Source organism: Pleuronectes platessa, chromosome 6 (genome assembly GCF_947347685.1).
Source record: "Pleuronectes platessa chromosome 6, fPlePla1.1, whole genome shotgun sequence".
Taxonomy (NCBI): Eukaryota; Metazoa; Chordata; class Actinopteri; order Pleuronectiformes; family Pleuronectidae; genus Pleuronectes; species Pleuronectes platessa.
Genome location: NC_070631.1, coordinates 2,746,357 through 2,763,182, shown reverse-complemented (window position 1 = coordinate 2,763,182; position 16,826 = coordinate 2,746,357). Strand labels below are relative to the sequence as shown.

The following is a 16,826-nucleotide window of genomic DNA, read 5'->3' as shown; positions in this document are numbered from 1 at the left end:
GGGGGGGGACCGGTACACACGCTTTATCCAGGCCTCAGCAGAGTCCTGCCATCGGGGGGGCGTCTGTTTACCTTCATGGCTCCGAACACAGAGCAGCTCTCTGGGGTCGCAGCCCATCCACTGGAAACTGCTTCTACTCTGCTAGAGATCCAGATCCAGAGCTGCTAGAATGGAGAGGATGAAACGGGGGGGGGGGGGGGGTTGAGTTTGAAAACACACTATGACATGACCTCTCTGGAAGAAAACAACCTGCGTTAGCCTCGAGCATAACAACACAACACAGACAATCAGCTGCTGACCCTGTTGTCTTTGCTAACAGCTGTTGGGCTGTTGAACTGAACGATGTTACAATGCGACACGTGCACGCCCAGTGCTCGTGAGAGGTTGTGTGTTGTGTGTTTTCAGGTGTGTTAACATGAACAGGGGTTCAAACTGATACAGGGCCGAATCGCAGTGTCAGACCTGGATGCAACTTGACTCTTGAGTATTTTAATTTAAGGTGCTCTACGTAGAGGAAGTGCCAGCAGCTCTATGACGTCATCCCTGCTGTGTAACTTCTTCTCAGCTCGTTGTAATGATCAACCGACTGGTTAGAGGAAGAGGAAGTGGGGATGGAACCCTGAGCAGGCGCCAGTGACCTGTCTGTCGAAGAGGACTCGATAGAAGACGTCACTGACTTCATGAGGCCGAGTATCGAGTTACCTAATCAAACTGTGGGACTTAACGGTGAAATGTTCCCTGTGCTCTCGGTGGAGAGTACTTGTCCCACAGCAGAGGGATTTGTTGAGACAGGATTCAGACACGCGCAGCAGCAGCAGTGGTCCGACCGGTCGGCCCGGCCTCGTCACCGCAGCACCGGCTGGTTCTCAGGCCCCAGATGGGATGTCATCGCAGCGCAGGGAGAATACGATTAGAGAATAAACGATGATAATCTGGACAGAACAAGAGCAGCTGGATTATACTGCGACTGGCAGCCCCCCCCCCCCCCTCCCTGCAGTAATTACATAGAGAGCATTAACATGAAGGGATACATGCACCGGGCTCACGTCGGGATCACAAGCACTCACTCACACAGGCAGAGACACGTGCATGCATTGTAAACACACACACACACACATACACAAACACGCACACACACACACACTAACTTTCTGCTGTGCGACCTGAGCTAAATCAGTTGCTGTTGATTGTGAAACGCTGTTGGAACATTTGCACTATTCTGATTTTGACTACAAGCACAGCCCGTCCATTTATCCACAGACACACACAGACACACACACTCACACACACACACACACACACACACACACATGCCATTTTGAACATTTGTTGCCTGTTTACGTGAGAGCAATAAAAGCCGGATGTTATCTCCACCTGTTGGTCCCTCAGCTGAATGAAAGAGGGTTTGCAGACCTTTTGGGACTAAAGCCCTACTGTAACACTCAATATAGAATGTACTGTATATTCTGTTCAGTACACATTAATAAAGAAGCTGCAGATGACAATACATTGACAGAATATATTAACTAATATAAAAATGTATATAAAGCCGCTATTTTTGGTGTATAAGATGTATTTAGCCGTCTCTGATTGAATTTCTTATTTGGATCTGCACCAAATTACACACCGTCCACAAGTTTTCCGATTATTTTAAGAGAAATCAACTAAATTCAAAAGTGATGACAAATTTTCTGGATCCATCCCACTGATCTGGATCCGTACCCAAAAAAATGCAATGGCCCATAACTCATCTTTCCACTAAGTTTCCTGGTAATCCATCCAGTAGATCAAATGTAATTCTGCAAATAAAAACTCTTAATAACCAGGGATTAGAGCTTCTTGATGGAGTTGTGTGTCTCAGGAATCAGGTCAAATCTGGGCTGAACTGGTACAACGTGTTTCCAGCTCATCTCCTCAGGTGGCGTCCCAGAAATCATCCTCCAGACTAATCCCACGTCTCCTGCACTGTGATTATTCAACATTCATCTCATGTGCGTTGACAGAGAGGAAAACTCTGTCGTTGTGTTATCACACCTCGCTCATGTGACGCAAACACACAAGTGTTAACACAACGGCCTCATTGTTTTTAGCGATGATTGCATTACAGCCACAGCTTAATTGTGACCTTTAATCTGCAGCCTGAGGCGTTCACAGACCCCGGGTCAGAGTGACGGTGGAGTGTCAGGACGTGTGTGTTGTTGGACTACAGGCCCACAGCAGCGAGCGGGGGGGGGGGGGGGCATGCGAGTCGTAACTCGCCCGCTCACACAGCAGAGGTTCACCGGCTCCCTCACTGTTACTGTGGGTTTTAGCTTCAGCCTCGTTCTGGGGAATCTCTGATTAACCCGGCACACAGGAACATCTGAGGCCGGCTGGTTCCGGTTTGATGTTCAGCGCCCGTTTGATCCTTGAGCCCAAAAGACGAGAAGAGATTATAATATATTATATTTCTTTAAATGAGCCGCAGCACAGAAGAGTTCATTACCAAGCCGGTGGAAATGGAGCTGTGACGTGATCCCGGCTCCTTTCTGTTGTTTCTCTTCAGGGGTTGTGATCGTTTTCTTTTCCACGTTAAACGCACAAAGCAGAGCACACAGGGACGAGCAGCTTCCTGTGGGGCGAGGACACAACACCGGCTGCAAAGTTAAAAGACTATTCCCATTTACCAAAGGCCCAGGAGACTTATAGGATTTGGAATTCATTGCTAGATCTTATGCATAATTAAGCAGACCCCCCCACCCAACCCCCCACCCACCTACCCAGCCACACCCCCGCCTCGCTGAGGGATTTCCAGGCAGCTCGTTACAGTACCTCAGTGCTACTGGGCCAGAATCATGCTCTCATTATCACTAGCCTCTGCAGATGATACACAAACACACACACACAGACACACACAGGCAGGATTCCACTTTCACTCCTGCATTGCATGACAGTGTTTTTTGGCTTCTTGACTTGATTTCCATATTTCCTACTGGCTGTTGGAGCTGAAGCACGCGAGGAGCTGGCAGCCGGCGGAGCCACAGGCCACTGGTTTGTCTGGTTGGTTCCCGCCTGCTGGGAGCCGACACAAGATGTCTTTGTTGGAAAGTGAGTGTGAAGGAAAAAGAACAGAGTCTGTTTCATGTTCGCTCGGCTCTGTCTCTGCTCTCCTCCTCTCCGGGACTTTTCAGAGTAAAGTATCAGGACCAATCCAGATGTGAGACACCACCCGGCCCTCTCGTGGCCCACATCTGGCAAACAGGAGCACACACATGACAGGGAGACTGTCCGGGACAAATCTGGGACAAAACAATATCGCTATGTTTGGAATTCAAACGTGTAAAATGGTGAATCATGTCTCACACAAACAGCTTCTGTGTGTTCTGTCCTCCTCATGCATTATTTAATCTGTTATCTCACTGAGGCCTCCTCCCTTTAAGTGAGAGCATTATCTGTGTGGATTACGGGGGGAGCAGCTTTGAGAGAGAGAGAGAGAGAGAGAGAGTGTGCGGAGGACGAGCCATCCATCATCTTTGTGTGTGTGTGTTAACCTGCACTGGTGCACTTACTGGGATGCGACCCCCTTTTAAGCAGACGTGCCCCGAGGGGAGATATGGACTGTGTGCGTGCGTCCCCATTGACCCCTCTTCACTTCCTCCCCCTCCTCCCCCTCCCCCCCACACTCACTCGCTCATGATGCCAACCATGTGAACCCTCGTGTCACTTCCCCCCCCACTTGATCCCTCGCTGCTTTGAACATCGGTGAAGAACTGAGGCTTTATCCCCAAAAAATGTCAAGAACCAGTGACAGCGCCCGGTGCGTTCTTTCCGAAGTGTGCTCCACCTTGTGCCGCACATTCTCCACCACATGTCACCTCACTGCACCAGCTGTGATCCCGCCTGTGTGTTGTAGCTCGTCTCTTATTGAGGATCTTTGACTCTTGTGATTGACACGGGGCCTCCAGGCGCCGCCCCGACCGGACAGTTTTCAGTAAATTAGCATTTCCAGCGGACTCCCTGTGGCTCGATCTCACCCCGATGATAGCACCGGGCCGGACTCCCTAAAGGATCCTCGGCTTAGTGTAATGATTCTGCTGCACTAAGCCGTGATTAGAGCTACTTCTCGAGCCTGAGCAGGTTGGGAAGCTGCAGAAATCAAGAGGCCACAACAATCCGAAGCTGCCCTCTTCACCTCGGCCTGTTCTCATCAGGCCTGGTGGTTGATCGCTCCACGAGGATCATGGGAGTGGAGCAGCAGATGCCAGATAGAGCCGCAATTAACGATTCATTATCAGTTCATCCACTGGTTGTTTCTGACCGATGAAGTCTCTGGGTTTTGGAATTATCCCCCGACTGCTGCTCTGTGGAGCTTTCACCATCTTGCCTTGTTTAGATTTTGAAGTTGAAGGTTTTCGTTCTCTCTCTCGTGTTTCTATGCGTTGCTCAAGAGGTTATGTTTTTTTTTATTGGTTATTAAACAGGTTTAACTACTTGACGGAGTACAATGAAACTTGGGAGAAGGATGCAGTTTCTGAATTTTTTTAATATTTTTATATGAGTCTGTAGCAGGAAGCTGATCCAAGAATGATGTGTTCTTTTCATTTATGTGTATTTCTTATGGGTCCTGCTGAGGCGTGTTCAAGAGACTGATATTAATGAGTGTGTGATATTTATGAGATTCCAGGATCAATTAATGCATCGAGGATAATCAGCGCCCCCTGGGGGGAGGTGCTTGTTCTCCGAGTGCCTTTGTAGTTCAGCAAACGTTTCCTAATGCGTTCAACACAACAACCTGCTCCCTCGCCCCCATGTGGTCAAAGCAAGCAATCAAAGCAGCTTTAATAGATTATTGTTTATTTTATTAAAGGTTGCATCTCCACAGATTTGTTATTATTTTCCAAATGTCATATTTTGAGAAGTTTGGCTAAATGACAGTGTTCAGTTCCTGACTAGAGACTGAAGGGATGCTGGTTGTGAACTGGGTTTGGTTCGAAGCTTCACGGCACTTAACCCATCTTTAAATGAGCGATGTGAATAAAGACAGAAGAACGACTGACACCACAGAATGCTTAGACATTTCATTTCTCTGCCTGTGCATCTGTGTCTGACATGTGTGTGTCTGTGTGTGTGTCTGTGTGTGTGTGTGTGTGCGCTCTGCTGGTGGCAGCGTGGTGAAGCTGATCTCATGTTTGTGTTGAAACCAAAGAGCGGCAGCTGCTCCGGGTCTTTGGGCTCGTTTGGCTTCATGTGGTCGACTCTGTGTCTCCGTGGATTTGGAGCCTCGGTCTCCAGCCCGTCTCTGGTTTCTGCATCTGGCATGTGGCAGCCGGGGGAATCTTTCCAGAGAGTGTATTCTAATAAAATGACATAAGTAAAACAAGTCTATTTGATGTCAATGAGGTCATTTATTGATTATGTCTTCTTTTCTGTCTCTGTCCTCGATTCCACAGGCCTTGGCCATGGGGGGATCCAAGAGTAAGCCCAAGTCTTCAGGCCTTCGGCCCCACAGCCTCGATGGCAACCTCAACTGTGGAGGAGGGGCCGGTGGCCACCACTCCAGCTCCAATCAGCCGTCCCTGGCACCAAACCGTGGCCCCGCGATGGACGGAGGTCTCAGCGGCAATCCGTCTCTGGTCAACCCGGCAGAGATGGCCCTGTTCGGTGGAGTGGACAACAACAGCTCAACGGCTCCCAACAGAATCACACTGGCAGGTTCGCTTGGTTTGTTGTTAGAACTCATTGCTCAGCACGTGTGGTCGGCAGGTCTCTGATTCCCTCTTCCTCCTCCAGGGGGCGTGACGACCTTCGTGGCGTTGTACGACTACGAGTCTCGGACGGCCTCGGATCTGTCGTTCAAGAAGGGCGAGCGTCTCCAGATCGTCAACAACACGTAAGGAACTGAAACCATCTCACATTCCCTCCGGATGACTCCCCCGCCGTTTGTCTCACACTCATGGAAACACAAACAAATTAGCTCAATATCACTTTTTCCTACACACACACACACACACACACACATATACACTGTGTGAATGACAGAGAGTTACTACCAGTGGTGGAGTAAGTACTAAAAGTAAGTAGTTGTAAGTACTTGCTGAGTGTATCCTATTCCCTAATGTAACACTCAGATGTAGTATTAAGTGTTTCCACTGTATATTCTTTTTAGTATAAGTGTAGTTCAGACTCTTTCAGTCTCAGTGGTTCCTCTTTCTAATCCAGTTTAGATGTTTCTTTACTTTTAGAAAACACACTGCATTGTAGAAATGTACTGGAGTAAAAGTAAAAAAGTACCTGAAAATAAATCTACTTAAGTGAAGTACAAATACATGAAATATGTACTTAAGTACAGTTACCAAGTAAAGGAACTTTTCAGGTCACTACACAAAGTTAAAGAACAAATAAATAGACATTTGGCTTTTATGATTGAGCATAAGTACTTGTTTTAACATATACTTGGAAGTATTTAAAATAAAAGTACTTGCTGAGTTCATTACCTGTGGTACCACTGCTGCCGGGGGCGGAGTCTACTGTTACCTGCTCGCTCTGATTGGATCAGTGGATCAATTCCCCTCTTGTCACTGATTACTTTAAACAATATATAAAACATGTAACATGTACGTGTGTCTCAATGCTTTTCAAAAGATGTAAAGTAAGATAGGAAAGTACAGATATCTGCAAATATGTGTAGTGGAGTGAAAGGGGAAAGTACCTGGGAAGTAAAACGAGTTCAGTAAAGTACAGTTGAATAATAAAAGTACATGATTACAGTAGAGGTGATGTGTTCCACTCCACCACAGACGACCTCACTCTCTGTCTGTCCTGCTGTCTGAACCACTGCTGCCTGAACACGGCTCAGCTCAGCTTCTCTCTGTTTCCTGCTTCATTCACAAAACGCTTCCCTGAGACAGTTCACGTCTCGCTGCTCCGTCTCCCCTCAGCAGGTCCAGTTCACCGCGGCACCACCGGCCCTCCACAAACAAACCAAACCCAGTTCTGCTTGTTTAGCTCAGTGAATCGATGGCGGTGCAGTGGAGCGTGTGATGTGGTGCTGCACCCTGAGAGCCGCCCGCCCACTAACAAACTACTGACCTAGAAGGCAGCGGAGAACAATAGTGGATTATCACTGCATCTGGCCCCTCGGGCCCCTCAGGCCCAAGACCTGGATCCTTATTGGGTCACGTGAACCTAGAGTCCAGGAACAGCTCTGATTAGTTAGCAGGTTGTCACAGTTCTGATTGGTCCAGTTGAATGTAGGAATAAAGCCGTGCGCAGTGACCTGATTGGCTTTTGTTATGATAATATCGTGTCTCCAGCTATTTACCTCATTACACTCCCTCCCCTGTAGAGCCCGAGCAATGTAGAGTGTGGGGGCCGGAACCGAGAGGGAGTAGAAATATTTCTGATACCGTCAATATCTGCTAATGTATTTTGTAATATATTAAAAACAAATCAAGATATATACTTTTTAATTGAGAAGCAAAAATCTCTAAAAGCGCCATCTAGTGTCCAATCGTACACGGTGGGATTATACCACATTAAAATAAACTAACAAATTTCAGATTCCCGAAATATCAGCTGATATATAGTTTGATATATTAAAAACGATTTTCAATTAGTCTTAAGATGCCACTATTATTATATTATTGTCAAGACAAATAAATTTGATTCAGGCTTGAGATCAAGTTTAACCATAAACTTCATTACAAACAACTATAATTTACAAGAAAACACAAATACAACAAAACATAGAACCTGAATTAAGAAAATACATTTTAGTATAAGGAAGACATTTGTCAAAGGATGATAAATGTCGCGAGGCCATTATCACTAATAAAAAAAAGTTTCCACTGCGATCAGAGTTAAAACATTGAAATGCATACATCAGGATTGTGTGACTCTGTGTGCTGTTGTGTGACTGCTCACAACTTGCTCTCTGTATTAACCACCTTCTCTTTCACCACTTCCCCCTCATCTTCTTCCTCTTTTTCCATTTCTCCGTCACAAACCGTTAATTTCAGGAGGAAGGTGAACTGCAGGTTTGTGAAGCTCCTCTTTGTGAATGTGCTGCTTGTGTGTGTGTGTGTGTGTCTGTGTGTGTGTGTCTGTGCTGTGTCACCTGAAGCATTTACCTGTGCACTGTAATACCACTTCACTAGAGAGAGAGGCACACATCCACTGTAACTCTGCCCCCGGCCCCATTATCCAGTAGTGCAGTGGGGGGGGGGCTGGTTGGGAGCCCTGCAGCGCTGCAATCGATTCAGGTCGACTCCCCTTAAAACAAATAACAAACTTTACTCTCAGAAGAAAACTCTCAGTGCTGCACAGCTGCATCAGCCCCCCCCCCCCCGGTCTCATACCCACATGAATGTGTGTCTGTGTATAATTACAAAATCTGTTTTCCAACACTTGGGCTCATATTTATCAAGCTTCTCCGGGAGCCGCGACTCCAGTTGAGTTATTGTACTGGTTTCGCTCACAAACACAAAGTGGCTGTTTACTGGTTTGCGTCACTCACTGGGAGACTCTTGATAAACACCGGCCCTGAGAAACTGGTGAGCACCGTGTTAATTTGTGTTTGAGGCGCGTGTATATGTGTATATGTGTGTGTGTGTGTGTGTGTGTGTGTGTGTGTCTGTGTGTGACGAGCCTCGCTGAAGCTGTGTGTTGTCGTCTCATGGTTGCAGGGAAGGCGACTGGTGGCTGGCGCGCTCCCTGACCACGGGAGAGAGCGGCTACATCCCCAGCAATTACGTGGCTCCGTCCGACTCCATCCAGGCAGAAGAGTAAAGCCCTTCATTTACTTTCTCCCTGACTCTGTCACTTTCATCTGTTTTTCACCGAGTGCATGAGGGAATTAACGCTGCTGGATTCTGGGGAATTTTTCCTTTTGTCTCTATGTGAATTTGAAATGAACTCTTTGAAGGAACACTTATGTCCTGATTGCTTTCTTGCTGAGAGTTAGAACACACCCATACTGTTTTACTTTTATCTCCTGTCTAATAACACGCCTGATAACATGCATCATGTATCAGAAGAACATTAAATATAGATCTTTAGCCACAGGGCCGTTGAAACTCCCTAATAAAAACATTCTAACATATATTTGTTTTAATCAACACAAAACCTGAAGTAAAAAAATGACAATTTGAGGTTTAGCAATCGAATACCCTATATATTATAATAATAATAGTTATATTAATGCAATTAAAGACTAATAACATTAAAAAAATCATAGTCTTGAAATTACCAATGTCCTCACAGCGCCCCCTAGTGTCCGGTCATACATGTACATGCCAGACTAAGATATCAACCTCCTGCCTTGTAGCATCAAGTTTCACTGTCTGAGTTTCAGCAAGAAAGCAAAGTACTGCACAGTATTTTTCTCAAAAGCTGAAGTATTCCCTGTCATGTTCTGTACTGCTGTGTACTTCTCTCTGCTTGTGGAGCTCTGATCTCTACACAGTCGCCTGCTTTCAAACTCACAGACTAACTGTTTTTATGACTCGTGTCCGTTTCTCACTGTTTCCTGCTGCTGCCGCAGTCACCTCAGACTCACTCTCGAGTCCAGGTAAGCAGCTGCCGATCTGCAGGCCTATGATCTGCACGTGAATTGGCTTCAGACTGAATTTCACCGGCTCACCACCTCTCTTCTTCACTTCCTCTCTGTCACCTCCTCCTCCTGCCCTCGTCTTCATCTTCACTCCTTCACCATCCCGCTTCCCGCGTGTGTCCCATGTTTTTTTTTACCAGGTGGTACTTTGGCAAAATCACCCGCCGCGACTCGGAGCGCCTGCTGCTGAGTCTGGAGAACCGGAGAGGGACCTTCCTGGTGAGAGAGAGCGAGACCACCAAAGGTGAGAGAGGAGACCCTGAGACCAAGTTCTGAACAAACTCTGTGTTGGTCCTCGAAGGCACTGGTTTGAATCGCTGCTTCACATCTGGATTCTGTCTGTGTGGGGTTTGCATATTCCCCATGTCCAGATGTTCTGGTTTCATCCAACATCCAGAGACACTTTGTATTTCACATATGAAGAACACAGCAGGAGAAGTCAGACGCATTCACGACAACAGGAAAATGTCTGAGGAGTTCAGATTAATTGTAGAGCAGCAGGAGGCAGACGATGAAGTTTCAATTCCAATCACTTGTTTTTGTTTTCATTACATCAACGCCGGTGTCAGGCTAAATCACAGAAAGCTCTAAAATCGTAACATCTTCATCAGCTCATTCTACATGTACGACTCCTCTTCCTCATCCTGGGATATTTGAATTCTTTAAGTTTTTTAGTTTGTGTCTGTGGTGAATTTTCAAGACCTTATCCAGAGTTTTAACGAAGGAACCTGCAGGAAAAGTCTCTTCAAAATTTCGTTCATTATGTGAATGTTTGCCAGAAATTCTGACTTTATAAAAAGATTTTTTCTTCTAAATAATTTAAATATTGCAACAAAACTCAGGAATCATATTGCAGAATCTATATTTTAACAGGATGTGAGGAGTGTTATGACTTTTGACATTTTCTCTCAATAACTCATGAGGGTTCTTTTAAAAAATGCTCTTTGAAAATTCTGTTTGTCTTTAAAACATAAAAATGTGTTTGTCATGGTGAAACCTCTCCGGACCTGGAGGAGCTGAGATTCACTCTGATCCACTCAAGAACATTTTGTCCTGGAAACGTGTAACAAAAGAAAAAATACACTTTATTTAAACAGCTCCTGCTCCCAATGTTTTTTTTTAGATATTATATATTAAATATTGAGATCTCAACATGAAGCACAGTTTGAATTCCCTGACACGTCTCAGTAAAGATTCACCGAGGAGAAGACCCCTGCTGTTCAGTGTCGGTCCCACTGAGTCGTGAAGAAACAGGAAGGTTGGATGTTCTGCTCCTGAGAATACTGCGGAAAAAACACAGTCCACGTGGGATTCACTGGCTCTGTGTGTGTGTGTCTGTGTGTGTGTCTGTGTGTGTGTGTGATGTACGTCCAAGTGCACGTTACATGACTCCGAGGAGATGTTGTGTTTAACCTCTGCACGGACCCACACAAAGGGACAAGGTGCAGCCTGATGCAGGGAAACGCAGGAGGTGGGTGAGGAGGTGGGTGAGGAGGAGAGGTGCTGGCAGGGTGAGGCAGACAGAATTAGGTCAGTGTGGATCTGAGGCTGAACAACCACAGGCCAAATCACCCAGTTCAAACATTAAGAGGGGGGGGGGGGGGGTTGACTCCACTTGACTGACGCCTCCCCCTGGTGGCGTGACGGGCAAATCGTCCTGAAGACATTCTCTCTCTGTATCCAGGCCACTGGTTTTTTAACATGATTTCATTTCCCTCTGTGATGGAAACCAGTGGATCTCGAGCTTCTGCACGTCACAGACCCTGGAACTGATTCATTTAAACCCTGGACCCTCGTCTAACCAGATGTTAACTGTAGGTTGTTTTATTTTTCCATTGTTAGGAGCAAAAGACTCAAACATTCTGTCTAATGGAGGAAACTAATGGTATAATAAATGATTCCTCTTCTCCCAGGGTCCCTCTCTGGGACAGGTGGGGGTCCCTGGTCTCCACTTTGAGGGTTTTAGAAGGTGGGGGGGCCACCGTAATAAAACAACCTTTTACTCTCACATTCTCAAACCTACAATCAATTAAGAGTCTTCAATTAACCTGCATGTTGTTGGACTGTGGGAGGAAGCTGGACAAAAAACAACACAAACATGGGAAGAACATGCAAACTCCACACAACTGAATCGAGATTTGAACAAAGAACACGATTTTTCTTTTGTGACACTAAAACCATAACTTTCATCCAGGCCACATGATAACTCTGCTGTGACCCCCCCCCAGGCGCCTTCTGTCTGTCTGTGCTGGACTATGATAACACCAAAGGGCTGAACGTGAAGCACTACAAGATCCGGAAGCTGGACAGCGGCGGCTACTACATCACGTCCCGCACGCAGTTCAGCAACCTGCAGCAGCTCGTCAACCACTACCGCAGTGAGTCCCCCACACGCGTGTCCCTCCGGCTGTCAGAGGACATCTTCTCATGTTGTCGTGTTCCTGTTATCTTAACCGTCCCCCCCGTCCTCTTCTCGTGTCCCCCAGAGCACGCTGACGGGCTGTGTCACAGTCTGTCGGACATCTGTCCCGTGCTGAAGCCTCAGACTCAGGGACTGGCCAAGGACGCCTGGGAGATCCCCAGGGACTCGCTCCGTCTCGACCTGAAGCTGGGACAGGGCTGCTTCGGAGAGGTGTGGATGGGTGAGTGTCTTTCTGTCTCCAGCTGGACGAGGGACCTGTTCCTCCTCCTGAGGCTCAAAACACAAGATGTGCTCTTTAAAAGTATTACTGTTTAAAGTGAAGAGGTTTTTTTTTTTATTATTCTTTGCCAAACTGTTAAATTCCTCAATTCTTCACTATAGTAATCTATAGAATATTAACATGGAGCCAATGTGTTATTAATTTAGTTTTGCGTGCATTACTTTATGTTAAAGGTTAATTAACTCAGTCAGGGAGGTTTTGTATTCGTCTGTGTTTGTTTGTTTGTTTGTTTGTTTGATTACACAAAAACAATAGATTCGGTTTTAATGATATTTTGTTTGTGGTGGAACTTGACTCATGGAAAAGCCCATTGCATCACTGTCGAGGCCCAGAACGATTTGCTTTTAACAAATTTATAAAACACCAAAGAGGGAAGGAAACAGCTTCTGAACAGTTTCATATAAAACTCTGAAATATTTCATCACAATAAAATGTGAAGGTTATTTTTTGTACCTCTGTCAAGGAGGTTGTGTATATTGCATTTCCATGAAACTCTTTGGAAGGGTGGAAAATGAGTCGAGGAACAAGTTGGTGCAGATCCTGGATCAGGGGATGGATCCAGGAGTTTTCCTTTCACTTTCCTTCACGTTGATTGCAGACACAGCAGAAACACACTGTGACTCTGAAAGATATCAGATAAGAGAGAACAAATTAATTACCACTGGTGTTTCCTGTAAGAGCCTGCTCTATAATTTAGTGCTGGGGATCTTCTCCACTTTCTTTAACCACACAGCGAGATGTGGGCGTTGACCTCGGTGAAGGAATGCCCCCCCGCTGATCCCTCCTCTATTGTCTGAAGTGTCACACTCATCACTGAAGACTCTGTTTTTGTTTTTCTTGTTCTCCTCAGGGACGTGGAACGGCACGACGCGTGTGGCCATCAAGACCCTGAAGACCGGCACCATGTCCCCGGAGGCGTTCCTGGAGGAGGCTCAGGTCATGAAGAAGCTGAGGCACGAGAAGCTGGTGCAGCTCTACGCCGTCGTGTCGGAGGAGCCCATCTACATCGTCACCGAGTACATGGTGCAAGGTGAGCGTCGGCCAAACCTCCGTGGTGGAGAAGTGAGAGGAAGACGACACGTGCAGAGATCAACCTGCTCCGTGGAGGTTTACCAGAGATACTGAGAAACCTGAACGACTGGAATGATTTGTCTGTGTCACTCAGGCCGAGCTGTTCAATGCCTGGAAAGATATTTGAGAAATGTACCAACACATGAAACCTTTGATTACAGGCAGCTTACTGGATTTCCTGAAGGGCGACATGGGTAAGATGCTCCGCCTCCCCCAGCTGGTGGACATGGCCTCACAGGTCAGTAGCAGAAATATAAAAATGCACCACAGCATAACGTGAATCCGCTATAAACATGTGTCGTCATTAAAGTCCTCCTCTTCCTCCTCCTTCTCCTCCTCCTCCTCCTCCTCCTCCTCCTCCTCAGATCGCTTCGGGGATGGCGTACGTGGAGAGGATGAACTACGTGCACAGAGACCTCCGAGCTGCCAACATCCTGGTGGGAGATAACCTGGTTTGCAAAGTGGCCGACTTCGGTCTGGCTCGCCTCATTGAAGACAATGAGTACACCGCCAGGCAAGGTAAGACCACAAGGGGGCGCTATGGAGCTTATAGAGTTTGTTTTAGTTACACATAAATGCAGCACAGTGGTTTGTGGCCATTTGTCGAATTAAGAATTAAGTGTGTGAGTTTGTGTGTGTGTAGTCCAGGTATAACTCGTGTTGTTGAGGGATAGATATTCATGATATTGGAATAAATATATGTAATTTTGTGTAACAGAAGCAAATATGCTAATCTCCACTGGAGCAGCTTGTTTATTGACCTCAGGAAACTTTATGATTAATCCGGTAAAGTTGACGTTTTGTTTGTCTCGGCTTCAATGATTGAATCTTAACCTGCTGGTGAACTCGTCCTCTCTCAGGCGCCAAGTTTCCCATCAAGTGGACGGCCCCGGAGGCGGCGCTCTACGGCCGCTTCACCATCAAATCTGACGTCTGGTCGTTTGGCGTCCTGCTGACAGAGCTGGCCACCAAAGGCCGAGTGCCCTACCCAGGCAAGGAGAACTTCTCTTCTCTCTCAGGCTGTCAGAGGAATCATTCTATATAAACAATCACACGGTTCCCACTGTGACTGAGTGTTTCCCTCTGCCCCCCCCCCCCCTCAGGGATGGTGAACCGGGAGGTGCTGGACCAGGTGGAGCGTGGCTACCGGATGCCGTGCCCGGCCGAGTGCCCCGAGTCCATGCACGAGCTGATGCTGACCTGCTGGAGGAAAGAGGCGGAGGAGCGGCCCACCTTCGAGTACCTGCAGGGCTTCCTGGAGGATTACTTCACCTCCACGGAGCCGCAGTACCAGCCGGGGGAGAACCTGTAGCCGGGCCCAACACGGATGCGTGCATGTGTTATGCATGTGCAAGACCGAGCATGTGCATCTGCTTTGGAGTGCATGGACAAGTACTGTATGTGTGTGTGTGTGTGTGTCTGCGTGTGCGTGTGTGTGCGTGTGTGTGTGTGTGTGCAGAAAGCCGACAGACGTCAGGGAACAATCTATCAAACAATCAGCATCGTTCACTTCCTGCATCGCCACACGTCACCTACAGGGGGGGCTGTTTTCAAAGGAAGGGACTCAACTGTGGTATTATTTAGATTTTTCTCATGCAGTGCATTGTTTGTCAATCAACTCTATACAACCGAGCAGCTCCTTCTACCTTCTCCTGTGTGTGTGAGTTGATGATCACCTGAACCTGACTGATGTTGTAGTTTCACCGGTTTGAACACTGGGAGTGGCGGCGGCCCGAGAGACTGGGAGACGGGGAGACGGGCCAGTGTCCTACTGGGAGCTCCACTACAGGATCACTTTACGGGAGGAGTTAGAGCTGTCGTCTTCCAGTTTGCCACTTTGGGAAGTTTCGGGACGTACATTAGATTTCCAGGATATTTTTTGATAATGTTGTTGTTGGAGATCCTCGACTGCTGTGAGACTCTGGCCGGGGCGAACGAGCCAATCGGGTGAATTCTTCCTGTCGTGACCGACACCAAGACGAGGCCGAGGCTGCGTCTCTATTTTCTAAACGTGACTTTTGCTACTGATCACAAAGAGTTTTTTTTTTTTGTGCCAATGAGAATCTCTTTTGTACTAATTGTATTTTACTACTCTGAACATTTCTTGCAACGGAAATTCTGGGACATGTCCTGCAGGAAGTCCACGGCACCGACCGGCTCTCCAGCGTGGTTCCATTTTGTTTTTTCATCGAGGATTGAAATTAAAACTTCTTTCACTTCTTTCTGAATATGAAGATTTGCAGTCGTACACTGGAGATACATGTTGTTTATGTTTCTGGTCGTAACTTCCTCCAGCCTGCAGGGACAGAACCACCTCTGACCACAGACAACATGTAAAGCATAATGAATTGGCCTCTTGAAACTTAAATGTAAATATCTATTTTCTTTTTTTGTGTATATATATCACCTTATAATTTATTCCTTTGGAAATAACCCAGTTTATTTTTGTTTTTGCTGTAAACATTATCGTTCCTGGTACTTTTATGGGTTGAATAACATCTGACGGTACAGATATGAGATGAATATATATTCTAGAAAAACTTTACAGGTATGTTTTTCAGTGCATGTATTTCTGTAAACTTATCTGGGTTGTACATTTTGAACTTGACCATTTTCCACGATTGCACCTTTCTTGAAGAAAAATCACTTCTTTTTTTTTTTTGCCAGAATCCCGATCGTCTACCAGCACTAATCTTTCCCATGATGCAATTCACTCCTCCGATGTTTACACGCTGATAATCTTCAAATCACGTCGGCGTTGCTGCAGCGTTTCTGTCTGTGCACCTGATCGATTGTGTGTGTGTGTGTGTGTGTGTGCGTATGCGTGTGTGTGCGTCGCTTCCAACCTCTGTACTTCCATGGGTCAAACGTTATGATTTAATAAAGCACTTCTGCTGACGATGTAATAACTTCAGATTACGTGTCGAGTGGCAGGAGCTTGGTCTCTGTGTCGTGTGGTTGCATTTATCTGCATGGGTGTGGTCAGGCCGTCTGGTGTCCTGCAGGTCAAAAGGTCACGACGTGTGTGTGTGTGTGTGTGTCTGCAGCCGTGCTCACAAAGCCAAGGACATTCTCCTGCCGGGTTTCCGTGGGTCTTCTTCTTTCTGGCTATGCATATATTTTTAAAAATCTGTGATATTACTATATAAATATATATAAACTCTTTTTCTACTGTATTCTCTGGGAGTTTTCAGATTAAAAGCTCCTCAGTAAATCTTACCGAATACTGTGGAAATTTGAAACGGCTGTTTGAATAAATTTGTATATTACCAGATGTTTCCTTGTTTTTTGAGTTGATGAATCCAGTTCCAGTAACAAGGGAAGTTTTACTGTTTGGTTTACTGTGTCTGTTTATGTGATAAATCAATAAGACTGATCAAAGTTCAAAACCAGATCTAGTCACACCTTCATTCATTTCACCTTATCAGTTATAAAATCATATTGGGAATAACGAGATGTTATTT

General features: G+C 46.3%; 1 protein-coding gene across 2 annotated transcripts; it reads left to right on the top strand.

Moving 5' to 3' along the window:
- The first annotated feature begins 5,435 nt into the window (after positions 1–5,435).
- Positions 5,436–16,634, top strand: src (v-src avian sarcoma (Schmidt-Ruppin A-2) viral oncogene homolog). Of its 2 annotated transcripts, XM_053424955.1 has the most exons (11): positions 5,436–5,691; positions 5,770–5,869; positions 8,664–8,762; positions 9,730–9,833; positions 11,818–11,967; positions 12,076–12,231; positions 13,142–13,321; positions 13,524–13,600; positions 13,728–13,881; positions 14,223–14,354; positions 14,466–16,634. In XM_053424955.1, exons 1-11 carry the CDS (start codon positions 5,439–5,441, stop codon positions 14,672–14,674), a joined length of 1,614 nt encoding a protein of 537 aa, XP_053280930.1. In that variant the 5' UTR covers positions 5,436–5,438; the 3' UTR covers positions 14,675–16,634. The 2 variants fall into 2 exon arrangements, with proteins under 2 accessions (XP_053280930.1, XP_053280929.1); XM_053424954.1 differs by having other exon boundaries at positions 11,818–12,231.
- The last annotated feature ends 192 nt before the right edge of the window (positions 16,635–16,826 follow it).